The sequence below is a fragment of the Hylobates moloch genome, unplaced genomic scaffold, assembly GCF_009828535.3.
Source record: "Hylobates moloch isolate HMO894 unplaced genomic scaffold, HMol_V3 SCAFFOLD_15, whole genome shotgun sequence".
NCBI classification, from domain to species: Eukaryota; Metazoa; Chordata; class Mammalia; order Primates; family Hylobatidae; genus Hylobates; species Hylobates moloch.
The window spans coordinates 42,600,809-42,621,143 of NW_026652290.1; the positions used below are offsets into that span (position 1 = coordinate 42,600,809).

At 40.3% G+C, this 20,335-nt stretch overlaps 1 protein-coding gene across 2 annotated transcripts in view; it reads left to right on the plus strand.

Moving 5' to 3' along the window:
• The window catches only part of LONRF2 (LON peptidase N-terminal domain and ring finger 2), a 48,602-nt gene that overhangs the window by 12,330 nt on the left and 15,937 nt on the right, over positions 1-20,335 (plus strand). For both annotated transcript variants that reach the window (XM_032176967.2, XM_032176968.2), the window contains exons 2-10: positions 657-775; positions 6,869-6,991; positions 9,161-9,304; positions 10,030-10,231; positions 10,629-10,722; positions 10,998-11,112; positions 14,337-14,458; positions 15,475-15,633; positions 19,446-19,608. In XM_032176967.2, coding sequence (XP_032032858.1) covers positions 657-775; positions 6,869-6,991; positions 9,161-9,304; positions 10,030-10,231; positions 10,629-10,722; positions 10,998-11,112; positions 14,337-14,458; positions 15,475-15,633; positions 19,446-19,608 — 1,241 coding nt within the window. The remainder of the gene's footprint in view (positions 1-656; positions 776-6,868; positions 6,992-9,160; positions 9,305-10,029; positions 10,232-10,628; positions 10,723-10,997; positions 11,113-14,336; positions 14,459-15,474; positions 15,634-19,445; positions 19,609-20,335) is intronic.

Consider the following 20,335-nt stretch of genomic DNA (forward strand, 5'->3'; position numbering starts at 1 on the left):
TGGCCAACATGGTGAAACCCCATCTCTACTAAAGATACAAAAATTAGCCGGGCGTGGTGGCACATACCTGTAATCCTCAGCTACTGGGGAGGCTGAGGCAGGAGAATTTCTTGAACCCAAGAGGCAGAGGTTGCAGTGAGCCAAGATCATGCCATTGCACTTCAGCCTGGGCGACAGAGCGAGACTCGATGTCTGAAAAAAAAAGAAAAAAAATTATGTTTTACTTTTCTGTTTCTTAAACATGAATTTCCTTGTATACTTTCATAAAAATTATTTTAAATCTCTTCTAAAAATAGTTATAGCAGTAAGAGGATTCAGCAGTTGCTGAATTTATTATTGGAGATGATGTAGCTCGTGTGTGTGTAGGAATACTCAGTGGCAGTCTGTTTTTCTTGGTGCTTTTTCAAGTCTTGTTAATCTTCTTCCTGTTTTCCTGAGAGGAGCTGTCTAAAATATACTTATCAAATAACTAAACTCTAAATATGATTGGAGGGAAGAACTTTCTTTCTTATTTTGTTTTTATGCTTATTTTGTATCATACTGTATTTCTACTTTATACATATGTATATATACACTTTAATATATGTAATGACATTAAGATTACTTGTTTTTAAATGCAGTCATTTTTATTGATTTGTATTCCTCCTGTTTTTCAGCTCCTGATGATAATTCATTATTGCTGCTGCGGGCAGAGTTATATTTGACCATGAAGAACTATGAGCAAGCTCTCCAAGATGCCAGTGTAGCTTGTCAGAATGAACCTCTCTTGATTAAGGTATTTGTACTTGTTAGCTTTGGAGATAATCAATGTGAAGTTTATACGATTTTCTTAAAAATAAAAGTAAGATTATTGTGATCAGGTACCTATAGACAAAGTATGTTTCCCTCAAATTACTGTAGCCTACATTTAGCAATCCACCTCATACTAAAGCAACCTAATTTAAAAGACTAAATCTCCAGCTGGATTTAGCTGAGAAACACTAAGTTTGATTACACTTAATAGATATTTAGCTGAATAATATGCTCTCTACATTGAAAAAATATATAAATAAAATCATCAAATTTTATAAAGTTGTAAGTGAAGAAAAATATTTAAAATTACAATGTAAATAGGAAGATTACATAATGATCATGGTTAGCTGTTGGGTCCTAATATGCATATGAACAAATCAATGCTATTGGTGAAAGAGTTAACATTTTGTGTACATTTACACTAATTTTAGTCTCTGTGTTTTGATTGGAAAGGTTCAATATTTCTTTCTCTCATGACAAAAAACGAACTTTATGGATCTAACAATGATAGCTTGAGTTGTACTTAAAGAAGTTTAAGAAGCCAAAGAATAAAAGCTTTTTCATGAATCTTTGAATTTTAAAGTTTTAAAGAACTTGTGATGAAATTAACAGCTATAGCATGCTCTTTTAGCTAGTTAATAATTAAAAATATTTTTCTGCTATATTACTTTATATCAACTTTGTTTTAGAAGCATTAAAGAGACATTAAGCCAGGTTAGTAGACAAGCACCGGGAAGCCTGCCCTTTTCCCTCCCATCTTTTTTTTTTTTTTGAGATGGAGTGTCACTCTGCCCCCTAGGCTAGGCAATTCTCCTGCCTCAGCCTCCCGCGTAGCTGGGACTACAGGTGCATGCCACCACGCCTGGCTAATTTTTTGTATTTTTTAGTAGAGACAGGGTTTCACTGTGTTAGCCGGGATGGTCTTGATCTCCTGACCTTGTGATCTGCTGCCTCGGCCTCCCAAAGTGCTGGGATTACAGGCATGAGCCACTGGGCCCAGCCTCCCTCCTGTCTTTTAAAACAACTACTTTCAGGTTAGCCTGAGTGTCAAGTTCAACCTAGGGATAAGCCCAAGGATGGAAGCAGATGTTTGTTGGACTAAGCTCGGAAATCTATTTTGTTGCTTGTTTGCTTCCCTAAAAAGAAAGTTTAGACTCCAATTTCAAATGCCCTTTCTCCTATGCCTTCATCCATTCTTCTTTAAAATTATGTTTTTAATTGACAAACAAAAATTTATATAATTTATCAGGTGCAATATGTTGATTTGAAACATGTATACAATGAGAAATGGCAAAATCAAGTTAATTAACATATGCATTACCTCACATACCATTTTTGTGGTGAGAACCCTTAAAATCTATTCTCTTAGCAGTTTTCAAGAATACAATACATTGTTATTAACCATAGTCAACATATGGTATTGTAATAGATCTCTTGAACTTACTTCTCCTGTTTAACTGAAATTCTGTATCTTTTGACTGACATCTCCCCAATTCCTCTCCACTGCTACTCTTCTTCTGAGTTAATTTCTATCAGTAATGATCAAGCCTTAGTTATTATGAATTATAACTATTATTTCTGACTGACAGCAGCTCTGCATTGCCCTCTGAAGCTAGATTCCTCTCCGTAGTATTCTTTGAGCTAAAAACTTGACAGTGTGTCTCTGACAAAAGATAGACTTAATTCCTACAGAGGTACGTGGCTAATTATAACTTTTCAAGGGAGGCAGCAAATGAATATTTAGTGTTTGAGATGGCATGAGACGGTGGTCATATCTGCAGGGTTTACTGCAAATCTATGGACCTCAATTCTTGACAGATGCCCAGTGAAGAGCAGCTTCAGCCAAAACGTAGTTTAATAAGTAAGTTTAAGCCGGGCGCGGTGGCTCACGCCTGTAATCCCAGCACTTTGGTAGGCTGAGACGGGCGGATCATGAGGTCAGGAGATCGAGACCATCCAGGCTAACATGGTGAAACCCCGTCTCTACTAAAAATACAAAAAATTAGCTGGGCGTGGTGGCGGGTGCCTGCAGTCCCAGTTACTCAGGAGGCGGAGGCAGGAGAAAGGTGTCAACCCGGGAGATGGAGCTTGCAGTAAGCCGAGATCGCACAACTGCACTCCAGCCTGGGCAACAGAGTGAGACTCCATCTCAAAAAAAAAGGAAGTTTAAGATAGTAAAAGGTATATTCTAAGTTTATTATTATAACTTAGGATTGGGGAAGAAGTGCTATTGGAAGTTAAGGTAAGGGGATGGGAAGGAAGTTCACTGCGGGGAAGACAAAGGTGGCCGAGTGTGATCAAGCTGAGATGGAAGCTGTTTTAGAACCAAGCACTTTGAGAAGCACTCAAAGTGGGGAGTACTTTGAGTGGGAGTGCTTTGAGTGCTTTGAGAAGCACTCAAAGTGGGGGGAGGTGGGTTATAGCAGTGTGTCTTATTCAAGCAAAACTGCCCTTTCAAGCATCCAGGCATGGCTAATATTCATCATAGCTAATGATTCAAAGCTTTTGGAGCAACTGGAGATAATCCATTGCCAGCAAAATATTTGCCCATTTGCAGAAATAAATATAGGCACATGATTAGTTTGATCTTATCCAAACAGCGAACTTGTAAGACTTAAAATTACTTAAAAGCCAGTTAATTCAGTTAATAAATATTTATTGATACACTGTGGTATCAAAAATGCAAATCTTGATTGAGATTCTGTGCACATGTATGAAAAACTTGAAACTTTACATGAAGTTCTTTGTGCATATAAGACGGTATTATTTTCTCAGAACTTTTGATAATTGAAGCAAATTTAGACACTACTGAAACATGAAAGTTGGGGACTTTTATAAGGCCTGAAAGGGACCCTAGCAACTTTGTATTCCTAATTTTGTACTTTTCCTGACCAGGTGCGGTGGCTCACACCTGTAATCTCAGCACTTTGGGAGGCTGAGGCAGAAGGATCACTTGAGGTCGGGAGTTCAAGACCAGCCTGGCCAACATGGTGAAACCCCGCCTCTACTAAAAATACACACACACACACAAAATAGCCGAGAAAAAATTAGCCAGGCATGGTGGTGCACAGCTATAATCCCAGCTACTCTGGAGGCTGAGGCAGGAGGATCTCTTGAACCTGGGAGGTGGAGGTTGCAGTGAGCTGAGATGGCACCACTTCACTCCAGCCTGGGCGACAGAGCGAGACTCCATCTCAAAAAATAATAATAATAACAATTTTATACTTTTCCTTAAACAGACTTTCTAATTTGTGGAAGATTCAGGCTTCACAAAAGTGGAGTCTTTTGTGATTCTGCTTTTGTGAAAGGAGGATAAGAAAATTAGTAAAACTTCACATTTATTATCAATGTAAAGTCCCATAGATGAATCACTGATTGTCTGAAGTGTATTTGAGACTTCAGGGAGCTCAGGGATGAAACTGATGATTTGCTGTTTAAAATACTCATCATGTCTTTTGAAATGGCTGCTCTTCCAGAGAGCTGCAAGGTAAGCGATATGATGAATAGACAGTTAGCAAACATGAGGAGAGATGTTGGTGCTAGAGATGGAACCTCGGCACCATCAGCACAGTCATGGTATTTCAAACAATGGAGAGAGAAGTACAGTAAGATAGGACCTGAAAATAGACCTTCACATTTACCCATTAGTGGCTGCCAATGTTCTGGAGAATTTTTATACAGAAGTAATTAAAATGACAGTAACAGGGGTAGTGGTTTACTTCTGGTAACAGTGAAGGAGTGAAGTGGTCATGTGAATCCAGAGGGGAAAACAGTTACAAAAACTGGATTAAAAAAAATAAAGACACTATAAAGCATCCAAAAACAGAAGCTGGAGGAGAGTTTCTAAAAAACCTGCACATGAAAAGGAAAAGAATTATGTGTGGGTTTTTTGTTTGTTTGTTTTTTGTTTCGTCTTTTGGTCCCTGAGTTCTATCTATCTCCATAGCTGCACCTGCAAAAAAAAAAAAAAAAATTACTGGGACAAACACTCAGCATCACCACCTAAGAGTACCAGGAGTTCAGAGTTCTAACAGAACAGCTGGAAATTAGGGGAATCCCTAAAAGCAGAGAAATCCCAGAATGGATGATTCCCAGCTCTGGCCAAATCCTGGCTTATTTCCAAATTTCGTAGGCATCAGGGAGAACCACAAGGCTTAAAAAGGAGCTGTGGAGGCTGGGTGTGGTGGCTCACGCCTATAATCCCAGCACTTTGGGATACTGACGTGGGCAGATCACAAGGTCAGGAGTTTGAGACTAGCCTGGCCAATATGGTGAAACCCCATCTCAACTGAAAAAAAAAAAAAATAGCCAGGCATGGTGGCGGGTGCCTGTAGTCCCAGCTACTCAGGAGGCTGAGGCAGGAGAATCACTTGAACCTGGGAGGCAGGGGTTCCAATGAGCTGTGATTGTACCACTGCATTCCAGCCTGGACGAGCGAGCAAGACTCTGTCTCAAAAAAACAAAAACAAAAACAAAAAAACAGTCAATGAAAATTGTCTCTGAGTGGGCCCACATATTATCTTTCCCACAAAGAGACTTTGAAGAAGCTATTATGCGTAACTTCAAAGAGTTAAACTGCATGCAAAGAATTGAAGGAGAATATGGTACCTTTGACTTAAGAGCAATCTCAACAGGGAAATGGAAGCTATAAAAAATGGAAATTCTGGCTGGGTGTCATGGTTCATGCATGTATGCCCAATGCTTTGGGAGGCTGAGGCAGGACGATAGCTTGACGCCAGGAGTTCAAGACCAGCCTGGGAAACATCGCAAGACCCCCATCTCTACAAAAAATTAAAAAATTAGCCAGGCAGGGTGGCATGTGCCTGTAGTCTGAGCTACTCCGGAGGCTGAGGCAGATTGCTTGAACCCAGGAGTTAAGGGTCACAGTGAGATGTGATCATGCCATTGTGTTCTAGCCTGGGCAACAGAATGAGACCCTGTCTCTAAAAAAAGAAAAAAAAAAAAAAGGAAATTCTAGAGATAAAAATTATCAATGCTGAAATTTAAAATTTCTAGGTAGGCTTAATAACACATTATACATGGCAAAATAATCAGTGAAATTGAAGATCTAGCTATAGAAAGAGAAATTATTCAATGCAAAAAAAAAAACAGAAAAAAGATTAAAGAAAAACGAAAAGAATCTTGGAAACTTGTGGGACAATATGAAGTGGTACAATATATGTGCAATTGGAATCCCAGAAGAAGACAGAAAATGTTTGGCAAGAAAAAAAAAGAAGAAATATGGGTAAAAAGTTTCCAAATTTAGTGGGAAACATTAATTTCAGATCTGAGGTTATTAACTCAAGTTATAAGCAATGATAAACTCAAATCATAGTCAAATGGCTAGGCTGTAAGCCAAAGATAAAAAGAAAGTCTTGAAAGTGGTGAAGAAAAATGACATGAAATGAGAATGAGAAAAATGACATACAGGGAAATAATATTTGTGGTTGTCATCTCATCTGAAACTGTGGAAGCTGGTTGACATTGGAACAACATATTCCAAGTGCTAAGAGAAAGTCAACTATATGTAAACCAGTAAAAAAAGAAACAAAAATAGTACTTTTACAGATTTGAGAAAATACTGTGTTCATAAGATGAGAAGAAAATGCCATGGGAAATTACTGATTCATATTGTATTTTGTTTACTTTTATTGTGGCACTTAGTATATTATGATTTGTATTGTAATTGTTTTTAGTCATGTCTGTCTTAGCTCATGAGACTGTAAACTCCTGGAAGGCAGGAAGATGGTAATGACCTGTAATTGCTGAATGAATTTAAAGTGGATAGCCAGTTTTCTCTTAGCACGTCCCTTAGAACTCCTTTGTGCAGAACATTTCAGGTATGTGCTCCTGTGTTCTGACTGTAGATTGTATTTATGAGCTATTGAAGTTTGCTAAGTTTCCAGGGTAGAGAAAGACAGTAGCGATTGAGTCATCCTTTGGTGGGTTTTGTTTATTCTACGTAATGTGAAATTTAAACAAATTGTTCTAATAAATTTGTTCAGGGAAGTTTGTATTCAAGTATATAATCATGCTGGGTTTTAAAAATAATACACTTTGTCTTCGGTGAATCTAGGGACATCAAGTAAAAGCTCAGGCTCTTTCTGGATTGGGAAGAAGTAAGGAAGTGTTAAAGGAATTTCTCTACTGCCTTGCTCTAAATCCTGAATGTAACTCTGTGAAGAAAGAAGCACAGAAGGTATGAGTTCTGTTAAAGGACTTTCTCTTTCAGGTCTTATTTATAGCCTTCATGTCCATGCTGAGTAACCCTTGCGTGTGAAATAAACAAGAAATATAATTCTGAACATTCATGATGATGCGATAAAAAGCACACGGCAATAATTATAAGGTTCATACATTGGATAACTTCTAGGTAAACATTATATTTTGTCCCTGGGTAAAGCAGAGTGTTTCATGAGACAGCATAAACATGCCTTGATTCTGTTGACATAAAGACACAAGTTAGACAAGGTTATTATAGTTTGTGTAGAAGCTTTATGAAAGACATTATGATATATGTAAAATATATCAATTCAGCTCCATAGGGTGACCTGTAATTTTCAGGAAAGCTTCACCAGCATAGTACAGAAATACCTGCTCTTTTACCCATCCTCCAGTCATGCTGAATGTGGAAATCTGTCCTGTTAAAAAGCTTATAGGATAGTTACCTGATACTTACTTAGCATTCCAATGACCAGCATTTTTATGTTTTGAAATGAAATTTTATGTAATGAAAATCCGTATGTTTTTATGTTTGTGCCTCCCTGTTTTAACACTGTTTATTGTCAACTTCTACCATGTATTTACCCTGTAATTTTTACCTACCTGTCTAGTTCTATTTTCTGGAGCAACAGAAAATGAATCAGTTCTTCCTTGTACAATTCAAACCACATTGGATGTTTGAGAACAGCTATTATCTTTGCCTTAATGTCACCCTGTAGGCCAAATATCCTTTTCTCACAGAGTGGCATTTTTAAGATTTCCTCTTCTGGATGCATTCTAATGTACCCTATATTTTAGCATCTACATTTGACAGCCACAGTTGGTGAAATTTTACCTTCACTTGTATTCACATTAGGGGCATGTTTATTTTTAAATACCTAGTTCATCTTTTTTAAAAATAAGAACTTTAGAGCAATGTTGTTTTTTATCTTCTCTTGTGCAATTGATTGGCTTTAGTCCTGTTCAGTTGTCCTGACAGTTGTTCAATTGACCAGTGTCACTCATTGGTTTTTGGCCATCATTTCAACTTGTCAAAATAATATTGCATCTTTAGCCTGCTATTCAGCTATCCCTGCCTGCTTTGTCCTATCTGGAAACTTCCAAAGAATCTTAAAACATATCTCAACTGATTCTCATAACACTTTTCTGAGAAAGTCAGCCCAAGGTCAAAGAGATGAAGCACATTCACCAAGGTTCCTGGACCAGGGTTTAGGTCTTCTGGGTTGTTGTCTACCTGGAGCTTTTTCAGACATGGTGTTTTCCCCTGGACATTCTATGGCTGATAGATATCTTGTATCACAGATGGTACCGAAAACAATGTTAGCCTGCTCACATGGAATGTGGCTCCATCTCCAGCAGCTCTGCTGAGGCTACTCAGAGCTGGGGCTGAGGACATTGATGTCCCTGCTAAGGGTGGTGGCGTGCATTGCTACAGGGCCATGGATCCTAGCTCGCTCACCTTGAACCATGAGGAACAGTGGAGAGTGGGAGGAGTCTTTGTTTAGGTTTCAGTCACTCCTGTCTGCTTTCCTCAAGCCTTGGATGTAGCTGAAGCCATGAGGTTTGATAGGACTATTTGAGTGTCTGCCAGCATTGGGTGTCAGCTAGAATGCCTAACTGGCCATTGCTGTCCCCCCTTCCCCTGCCCCCACCAATGCCACTCCCTGGTTCTTGAACCACAATTACGGCCTTTCCCTCTCTCTTCCTTTAAAGTTCTCTGTGAGGTGGCTCTTCTGGTTCTCATAAATAAAGCAGTTCTATATAGTGACCTCAGCCCTGTGGGTGATCACAGCTTAGATTTAAATCAAGGCCCCCAGCAACCTTTACACTCCCTTTATGTCTTATCTGTGTGGCTTTTAGGGGAGATTTTATGTAGTGTGTAAGGACCAGGTAGAAGGAAGTGGTATTGCTATCACTTTGTCATTGGAAAGTGTAAGATGGAAAGGGATTGGAAGCTGAAATAACTTAAAACATTGACTCTGGTTTCAAAAATGTTTGGATTTTAAAAGGTTGGCAGTTAAAATTATTCTTTTCCACATTTTAGGCTTATTTGGCCTCTTAGTTTCCTCTGAATCTATAAGACATACTATATTTTTACAAAAGTGTTTTAAAATATATATTTTTTCTTTTCTTGGCAATTTTATAGGTAATGTGTGAAGTGCTGTTTTCAGCTACAGAAAATGTGCATGAAAATTTAACATCTTCCATCCAAAGCAGATTGAAGGCTCAGGGTCACAGCCACATGAATGCCCAGGCTCTGCTGGAAGAAGGTGATGCAGGGAGCTCGGAGGTATGACGTGCATGTGTTTGTCAGGATTCTCTTGATTAAGCTTTGTGTAATTGCTTCATTTTAAACAGTTTACGGATTATTCACACATTATGGCATTATGTTAGTTAGACATATTTCTCAAGACCAGTTGTAGCTCCTCAACCTGGGAGTTGGAACTTTTACATGAAGTCTATGGAAGTAATGAAAATGATTAAAGATTGAAAGAAGCTTTAGAACACCACCAAATCACCCCAAACGTCAGGAGACTTGAAGTTATTTTGGTTTGGAGAAAATAAAGCAAAGGGACAAGTTAACGGGGGCAGCACACCAACATGGCACATGTGTACATATGTAACAAACCTGCACGTTGTACACATGTACCGTAGAACCTAAAGTATAATACAAAAAAAGAAAAGAAAGCAAAGGGATGATTTCAATATGGTACATGATTTTATATGTGTGTGTGTGTGTGTGTGTGTGTGTGTGTGTGTGTGTGTAGACAGATAGACAGATTGCATATGAAGATAACTTTTCACTTGCCCTGGCTCAGGAAGAAATTATCCTGTATCTTACTGTGAAAAGAAAAAAGCTCATCTTAGAAATTAATAGATGAAACCAATTATGAAGGAAGAGTGTATGCCCCCCCTTTTTTTCCCAAAGATTTCTAGTACAGGCTACTGCATTCTTTTTCTCTTATGTTATGATTTCTTTAATACTCAGGATTCCTTTTATTCCCACTTAACCAGAATTCATCTGAGAAATCTGATATGCTTGGAAATACCAATTCTTCAGTTTTGTATTTTATACTGGGTCTACACTTTGAAGAGGATAAAAAGGCGTTAGAAAGCATCCTTCCAACAGCACCCAGCGCTGGCTTAAAGAGACAGTTTCCAGATGACGTGGAGGATGCACCTGACCTGAACGCCCCTGGAAAAATTCCTAAGAAAGGTCAGTGAACTGTTTTCATCAGGCAGTTCTGTGACTCCAAAGTGATAGAATTTTAGCTGGTATTCAATATATTTTTTTAAATTTTACACTGTTTAATGTTAGTAATGAAATGATTATATCAGCTCTAAGATTATAGAGCATTTTAGATGTTTTATACTGCAAAGACTTCATAGTCAAAAATAGCAGAGAAAATTTAGCTATAATTTAAAATTTTATTCATCCTTACTATCCAGATAAATTATTGCTATATGCTATTAACTGGGCAGGAACTATTTCTGCCCAGTGTGATTTGTTACATTGATACAACATGTTTGGTCCAGAGAAAATACATTTCTTGCATGCTGTGGTTCAGGTGCTTAGGTGTTAATTACAGCGTTTTAAATTTGTTCACATTCAGATCCCTCACCTCAAAGGAGCCCAAACTCTGAGGCAGAAGAAAGTCAGGGGCTCTCGCTTGATGTAACTGACTTTGAGTGTGCCCTCTGCATGAGGTAGGATGGTACAGAATCCATGCAACTCTTTTAAAACTTCAGCCTTTCTGAAATGTATACCAAAGTGTAATGGGCTTTTTATTATCAGGGAAACTATGGAGAGCTCAGTAATAATTGATTTATTTTCTAAAGATTTAATAAGATATAAAATGAAAGTGCATGCAAGTGATTTCTAGAACAGAAAGGGGGTTGCATAAGGAATCCTTCAAAAACCAGTCCATGATTTGAAAGTCTGTCCTGGACATTTCTGGCTGAAAACAGATATTTTCTTCCAGACTGCTGTTTGAACCTGTCACTACACCCTGTGGACACACATTTTGCCTAAAGTGCCTTGAGCGCTGCCTTGACCACGCCCCACACTGTCCTTTGTGCAAAGACAAACTTTCGGAAGTAAGTACATTTTAGGAAATGACGGACAGCTCCTCCTCTCATCCCTTGGTGGACGCTTATTCCCTGTCTCGCGTTGCTTCCCCCACCCAGTTGTTAAAGAAAGTGAGATTTCTCCAATCAAAGATAGCTCTTTTCTCATCTCTTTGATGAATCAAGAAATACACAAGGAAGGTTTACATACAGAAATTGCTAAATGTTAAGGACATTTTTAGGTAGAAATTTTAGTTGAGATAGATTGAAAATACCTAACATTATGAACCCTTACATTACGTTCATTGTAAATGGTTGAGACATTGTCATGGTGAACTTAATGTGCTCCTGGAATTCTCTTTTTCATCTTGAGAGTTTTTCGTAGGATTGAAGACTTGATCATTTCTGACCACTGATGAGTCCCTTTAGGGCTTTTACAGTTGTCAGTTTTTATTGTCTTTGGTCTGAAATCAAAACCAGTAAAATTTGGGTTCCATGGGGAAGCTATTTAATGATATTTAGCCCCAATATAAACCATTAAATCCATTTACGTTAGGTGTGGTAAATACAATGAAGAATATTCAAAAGCCGAAGACCTTCTGATCAATTTCTGAAATAGTGAATCCGTATCAGCTGTATTGGGCTGTGGTCCCATTAGTGCCATGAACTTTCTATGGAGCAAGTCATATAACATCTTAAGGGGGTGGGGAGTGTCTTCCTTTGTTCTGCATTCATTAAATGAGACTGATAATATTTGCCTTAATTACTTTCCAGAGATTAAACTTATTGAATGGATTTTAAGTAGGATAAAGTTTTTGCTTTTTACAAATGTACAGTAAAATTTATTTTTTAAATCTGATGTGATAAGAGGAGATATTATACTTAAGTGAAGTTTTAAATAATTATAACATTTAAAATTTACTGCCAAAACATTAAAATAACTAGTTACAATTGAAACCATTTTCTAAAACATTGTATGTACATACTTGCTTTATTAAATTGCATGCATACTGAATCTTTTTAAGTTCTTCAAAGTTCTCATGAACATCAATTATTGTGCTGTGCACTTTGTGTCACAGTGGTGGCTGTGTTCTGAGTCTGCAGAGCTGTTTCCTTGGTGGCGCCTGTGCAGTTTTCCTCTGGGCATTTGCTCTCTCTTCTTGCTAGTAGATACATCAGACCCACTGCCTCTTGTTTTGGTGACTGCCTGGGCCAGAACAGGCTCGTCTGTTCTTACAAGAATAAAATGCATGTATGTGTGAGCCCTGTTTACAACACAGACCTTACTCACTTCCGTTTCAATGCTGCCTTGTAGGGGGCTGAGTGAAGAAGTGATAGCTGGAGGTCGGCACTAGAATAGAAGCTGCTTGGCCGGGTGTGGTGGCTCACGCCTGTAATCCCAGCACTTTGGGAGGCTGAGGTGGGTGGGTCACAAGGTCAGGAGATCGAGACCATCCTGGCTAACACGGTAAAACCCTGTCTCTACTAAAAAAAAATACAAAAACAAAATCAGCCGGGCATGGAGGGGGGGCTCCTGTAGTCCCAGCTATTTGGGAGGCTGAGGCAGGAGAATGGCGTGAACCCAGGAGGCGGAGCTTGCAGTGAGCCGAGATCGCGCCACTGCACTCCAGCCTGGGTGACAGTGCGAGACTCTGTCTCAAAAAGAAAAAAAAAAAAAAGAATAGAAGCTGCTTAAGTACTGAGACTTCCTGTGACCTGTTTTCCCTGTATTTCCAGGGACCAGCACATACACCAGAGACTCTAGAAGTCTTTGTTGAATGAATGAATGAATGATTACATGCAAACTATACATGGATTACTAATGTTCCAGAAATTAGAATACCATAGAGTGAAATAAAATCCAAAATTATAGTTTTGTCTTTCTTCAATGCCGGAGTCACATCATTCGCATAGACAACTTTGCATGCACTACCAGGGACCTGAATCATCAATTATATATGGATCTACAGAACCCTTGGTTAGCATCATGCCAAGTAGAGCACGTTTTATTGTATTACTCTTCAATAAAAGGACATCGTAAACTATTTATTAAATACCTATGTCATTAATAATGACAATTATGAAGCAGTTTTGTGAATGAGATGATAGCGTGTTTCTCTACCAGTTACCCTGCGATGGTGGTTCTCAAACAGGCGTTTCCAAAGTTTGAACTCCTGGTTCTCAGTCAGTCACAGCAATACATTTAGTTTGTTTCACACCAACCACAAGGAAACCTGGCAGTATGCGAAGGACTCACCCAGCCATGGTGTGTTGGAAATACGTGGAGCCATCCCAAGCCCAGAAATGCAGCAGGCCCCCAAAGAAAGAGCAGAGCCCTGAAGCCCGCCAGGCCTGGGGTCCTTGCTATGCCATGGTGACTTAGCACTGACCCCTTACCCTTTCTGAATCACAGCTTTATGAGTGCAGTGGAGAGAACAACTATAGTATTACACTGTTTTCAGGACTAACAAAGCACCTGCAGCAGTCCCTGATGTGCATCAGAATGTCAGTGAAAAGAGCTGCTATATGCTAGTATACATGCCTGCAATAAAACAGTGCAACCTACTGGACTACTACTCTGTGTGCACACACACACGCGCACACACACACAGAGTAGTAGTTTAGCCACATTGTGGCCCTTCCACCCACCGATCCCAGCACTTTCTTGTTCAGTCTCCTACCTTCCCTTCACATCCTGCTTTAATCCATGGTCCCTCATTCTCTTTCTCAATCCAAAAAAAGTCAACCTTTGCCTTTTGCATGCATCCTAAGTAACACAACAAAGCTAGAAAAAAACACAACGTTGGGAAGATTGCTGTCAGTTTAATTGAACAATTTTAAGTCTTAGACTCAAAACGTGAGTAATCATTCTTACATTCTTTCTCTAGTAGTTCCAGTTCTTCACTCTCCAAGCTGATCATTGCAAAAGTCTCTCCTCTCCCAACATGCCCTACTTCATTTCCTCCCCTCTCACCAACATCATGGCACTTGGTTGAAAATGTAGATGCTGTCAAGATTGAGTTGCCTCATCCTTCGTCCAGGTGAACACCTCCTCCTGGCCTTTTCTCCCAGTGGAGGGGCTGCCCCTGCTCTTGATACAGGCTGGCCTGCCTCCCTCTCCATCCCTGTTCCTTGTTACCTGCTCAGAGATCCCACCGACCACCTCCTTGTTCACCTTTCTACTTAGAAGCTTTGTCTTTTAGAGTCAATTAACATACAGTATCATTTGATTTTTTTTGTTGTTTTCGTTACAGTTATTGGCAAGCAGAAACTTTAACATAACTGTTCTGGCCGAAGAATTAATATTTCGATATTTGCCAGATGAATTGTCTGATAGGAAGAGAATTTATGATGAAGAAATGTCAGAACTGTCAAAGTAAGTGCTCATGTTGTGTGTCCTTGGTCTTAAGTTCAGATTGAACTTTGTCAACTTCAGCTTCACCTCAGATTTCTTTTCATGGCAGAGAACTCTGTCGGTCTGTAAATGGAAAAGAATGTTAATTGCAAAATATTTTTGGAAACATAATTGCGAGAAGTTATAAGAATTTTTTTTCTTTTTTTAATAAGATATTTTTAAAGTGTTTTAACAAAATTTTATAGTTGCTTTTTGTATGTAAATAAGTGATACTGAATTTTTCAGGATTTGAAAAGCAAAGAAGGCTGGGCACAGTGGCTCATGCCTGTAATCCTAGCATTTTGGGAGGCCAATGCAGGAGGATTGCCTGAGCTTAGGAGTTCAAGACCAACCTGGCCAACATAGCAAGACCCCATCTCTATATTAAAGAATTATTTAAAAATAAATAAAAGGCAAATAACATAAATGTATTTGTTACTGATGAACTGTACACTTAAGAATAGTAAATTATATATGTATATTTTGCCTCAAAAAATTTTTAATGTAATATCTGCAAAGTGGAGTAAAGTGAAGCACAGTTTTAAAAAGTAGAGAGAATGAGAATACCCAGGATTGCAAATCACAACAGGCTTGACAGTTTTCATCTTTTAAATGGTAAAAGTTTTGTATTTTAGTAGAGATCTTATCACTCTTCCACTCTTCTATTTAAAACTCATTGCCTTTGACTATTATGTAGTTTTTGCTTTTATCAGAATTTTTTTAGAGTGCTTAAAAGGTATAACTTTTCCAAGCAAAGTAATATAATTCAGCATGTTCTCTTTCCTCAAGTTAAATAAGACAGATTTGTCAGGAAACCTGGGTGAGCAGAGAATTTTCACATGCCATGGTCGTTGGCTTTCTTGTCCATCTTAGCCTGAGGGTTTTGTTTTGTAGAGGGGAGAACTGAGGTTGACTGGCTTTTGCTGTTTTGGTGGCCAGTACTACCCTCTGATCTAACAGCTCATACATCTGAGATAACATGTCCCCTTGCTCTGCAGTCTGACCAGAGACGTCCCCATCTTTGTGTGTGCCATGGCCTTCCCCACGGTCCCATGTCCACTCCACGTTTTTGAGCCCCGCTATCGGCTTATGATAAGAAGATGCATGGAAACTGGCACCAAGCGGTTTGGCATGTGTTTATCTGCTGAGCATGCAGGGTAAGAACTGTCAGCATTTGGTTCAAAGGGTCCTAATGAAGGGCATCGTTTGTCATTTTTCTTCCAGAATGATTTAGGCTGATGCTTGAAAACCTCCAGTGCCTCCAATTACATAACAAAGTCCAAGTTCAAGGCTGCCCACAATGCGGTCCCATCCCTTCTTTCTAGCCTCACTGCCCACCTCTTCCTTTCCAGTGTCATACCCGCTAGTCCGTTGCCATGCTACTTGCCCTTCTCTTGTGACAGCTCATGCTTCCACACCTCTGTGCTTCCCTCTGCCTTCAATTTTCTTTATCCCCATTTATATACAAACAAATCTAGTCCAACTTTTGAGGTCCAGGAAAATTGTGGCTGGGCTTGGTGGCTCACGCTTGTAATCCCAGCACTTTGGAAGGCTGAGGTGGGAGAATCGCTTGAGCCCAGGAGTTGGAGACCAGCCTAGGCAGCATAGGGAGACCCCATCTCTATAAAAAAAGTTTAAAAAGAAAAATGTCTATATCCTGCACAAAGCTTTTCCTCTATCTCTACAGCCAAATCATTTTCAGTCTTACAAAAACACACTACGCTTGGTTTTCATCTCCCCTTGTTTCACGTCTTTATCCAGAGAGGGTGTTGCAAGCCATCAGGTCATTCCCCTCTGTGGACTGATTTGGGGATTCAGGACCCTCCCATCCCTTAGGGCCTTGTCAGCCCTACATGGTCATGATGAGGTCACTGCATCCAAGTGCTAGCTATGGAGGAGGTGCACGTGCTCTTAAAGGACTCTGGAGAAAGGGGGCTGCCTCTTGTTCACACCTGCTGCAAAGGAGCCTGGCAAATATAGTCCACCCACGTGCCCAGAAAGAAGAGGAGACTGCATTTTTAGGGTCACTCAGAATTTTCCACCATAAATATCTAGGGACAGATCTTTTTAAAATATGTGTAGGACCTTTATGGAGAAAATTCTGAAATTTTATTGAAAGATAAGAAGTTCTGAATCAATGGAGAGAAATGCCATGTCCATTGGTGCACAGACTCAATGCCATAGAGATGCCATATCTATCCAGTTCCACAAATCCAGAGTAATTCCCGTCAGCATCCCCAGGAAGCTTCTTTATGGACTTACTCAAGCTGATTTTAGAATCCATGTAGAAAGGTAAACGATAAGCCCAAATCTGGCTGAACAAACAGGAGAACATTCCTGTAATATCAAGTTTACAAGCCTTAGTAAGTAGACCAGTGACACAATAATGTAGAGATCTGAAACAGGTCCACTCATATATGGACGCCAAATTTATAGACAATTGTATGAGAAAAGACAAACTACTCAATAAAGGGTGCCCAGAAAATTAGTGGGTGGTCCAAATGAGGCGGGGGGGGGGAAACTTTACCTTATGCCTTAAATAAAAAAATAACACATTTGCATTCCTAATGTGAAATGTGAAAAACAAAATATAAAAACATTTAAGAGGAAATATTGGGGACCGCCTTTATAATTAGGAATGGGGGAATATTTTTTATACAAGGTGCTGAGTACATAACAGAGGGATTAGTAAATTAGAATATATTAAAATTTGATTCATCTAAAGTCAGCAAAGTGAAAAAATAAGCTATGAGTTCCATGTGCACTGAGAATATAGAACACTGAAAAGAATGTTATTCCCATCCAAACAACAAGAACAACAAGAAAAAGCAGATAAACCACAGAACATATATTTCTTGAAGCCATCAGAGAGTGGAGGTTGCTCAGGGTAACCAAACAAGATCCCACAGGGAGAGAGTAGGCAGAGCCCAGGAAGAGACATAAAAGTGTGTAGGAAGAATTCAGCTATTTTTTTTTTTTAAACAAATTGCCAATGACCTTGTGTGGGCTGGCATCAGAGTGTAGGTCTGGAGAGCTGCACTCACAAAGGGAGTTTGCATCACACACAGGCTTCTGTCCACAGATAAGAGGCTCCTTGGTGAGTCATGCCCTGCAGCGAGGCAGGCTTGGAGGAGCTGACATTTATTTGGAGGCCTCTGCTGGTTGCTGGGGCATTCATTCCTCCCTTGAAGAGGAGTCTTCAGGGCGCCTCCAGGTTCACCATGCTATGAATGAGATCATCCTGTTAGATCACCAGGAAGAGAGAGTTTTATTAAGTACGTAAGTAGAGGCATCCAGGTGGCAGTTTGAATCATCGCTGCTCTTTAGTTTTGGGGGATGTGTAGTAAAGCTGCTCACCATGAGGACTTTAGAATCACACTGCCATGAGTTCTCATTTCGGCTCTAAATCTCCCCGTGGCCTTAGAGAAGTTAATTCCTCTGAGCCTCCATGTTTTGTGGGCTTGAATTCGTATAATAAACTGCCGTGTGTGGTGCTTGGCACGTGGTAGCATGAGAACATCACTAGGTTACGGGTGATAGTTACAGTCAGAGTGTGGGTAAGAGCTGGGGAGAGCTTTGGAATGAGAATAGACATAGCCTAGAACACCACCCCGGGCAGCATGGAGCAGGAGGGACATGCAGAGGTAGGGGCTGTGAAGGGCCGGGCTGGTTAGAGAGGGTGCAGGAGAGCAGAGGCATTGGTTCAGCAACAGTCTGCAGGGCCATGCCTTAGGGAGGTCAGGCAGGAGCCCGTCCAGTGATTTGAGCAATTCAGAGGGCATCTCTGACTTCTTTTGGAGTCATTTTGATGGAACGGTAGGATATGGAGGAGTGAAGGGAAGGCAAGGAGATGAAGGCAGTGGCCGGGGACTGCTTTCCAGGGCACTTTGGTTGGGGAGGCCAGAGCTGGCAGAATTGGAATGAGTTGAAGACCTTGTGGGCAAAGGTGGGAGGGAGAAGATGTCGAGTGCCTTTGAAGGTGGAGGACTTGCTGCCCCAGCAACCAGCACCAGCAGAGGCTTCCAAATAAGCGTCAGCTCCTCCAAGCCTGCCTCACTGCAGGGCATGACTCATCAAGGAGCCTCTTATCTGTGGTTAAGAGCCTGTGTGTGATGCAAACTCCCTCTGTGAGTGCAGCTCTCCAGACCTACACTCTGATGCCAGCCCACACAAGGTCATTGGCAATTTATTTAAAAAAAATAGCTGAATTCTTCCTACACACTTTTGTGTCTCTTCCTGGGCTCTGCCTACTCTTTCCCTGTGGGATCTTTGTTTGGTTACCCTGAGCAATCTCCACTCTCTGGTGGGTTCAAGAGACATATGTTTTGTGGTTTATCTGGTTTTCCTTGTTATTTTTCACATTCTTTTTAGTGTTCTGTATTCTCAGTGTACATGGAACTCATAGCTTGTTTTTTCACTTTGCTGACTTTTGACCAATCAAATTTTAAGTATGGGTTTGAATTCATATGTATTATAAACTGCCCCATGTGATGCTTGGCACATGGTAGCATGAGAATATCACTAGGATAAGGGTGATAGTTACAATCGGAGTGTGGGTAAGAGCTGGGGAGAGCTTTGAAAAGCCAAGTGCGTGTGTGGCACCAGCTGGGCAGTCCTGATGGTGCCTCACCAAGGTGGCTGAGGAGCTACATTTGAGATTTCATCTCTTCTCATCTCTTGGGTCCTTCCCAAAACACTAGCCCATTGGAACTGCTAAGGCACAAGTCCTTTCTCACCTGGAGCCCTTCCTCTGCAGCCACCATCACCACTATATTTAGCATCTAACAGAAGTGACCATATGCACATGTCTCTTAGCGACAATAACCTTGCAAGTCTGATGTGGAGACACTAGCTTTGTATTCCTTTTAAAAGTGTGGCTTTGTATTCCTTTTAAAAGTAAACTCTCATCCAGGGAAAAATAAGACCCCCTGCATTTTAAAAATCACAGTCATTTCTCCTGTCTTTTCAGGCTTTCAGAGTACGGATGCATGCTGGAGATTAAAGACGTGAGAACGTTTCCTGATGGAAGTTCTGTTGTAGACGCGATTGGCATCAGTCGATTCCGAGTGCTAAGCCACCGCCACAGAGATGGCTATAACACAGCGGACATTGAATATCTTGAAGATGAAAAGGTAAGGCTTATCGTACTGATGTATTTTATAGCAGTCGGTCCTCTTGTTTCCCTCTGCATTGTGGAAAAGCTTTGTCAAACTTGTACTGACAATGTTACTTAAGTCCTTAATTCATCACTGAAGTTATTTATTTATTTATTTATTTATTTATTTATTTATTTTTGAGTCAAGGTCTTGTTCTGTCGTGCAGGCTAGAGTGCAGCAGCATGATCTTGGCCCACTGCAGCCTTGACCTCCCAGGCTCAAACAATCCTCCTGCTTTAGCCTCCTGAGTAGCTGGGACTATAGGTGCACACCACCACACGTGGCTAATTTAATTTTTTGTTGTTGTTGAAACAGAGTCTCCCTGTGTTTCCCAGGCTGGTCTCAAACTCCTGGGCTCAAGCAGTCCTCCTACCTCGGCCAAAGTATAGTAGCCCCAAAGCGCTGGGACTACAGGCATGAGTCCCTGCCTTCAGCAGTTATTTGTTTTCTCAGTGGATTTTTACCTGAGTTGGGAGCTGGTACAGAAATCTCCTTTTAAAAAAATGATCTGGCCGGGCACGGTGGCTCATGCCTGTAATCCCAGCACAGGTCACGAGGTCAGGATGGAGAATCCTGGTAAACGGTGAAACCTGGCTTTACTAAAAAATAAAAAATTACCATCATGGTGGCAGGCAGCCTGGGCGACAGAGCAAGACCCCCACCAAAAAAAAAAAAAAAAAAAAAAAAGACCTTACTGTACTTA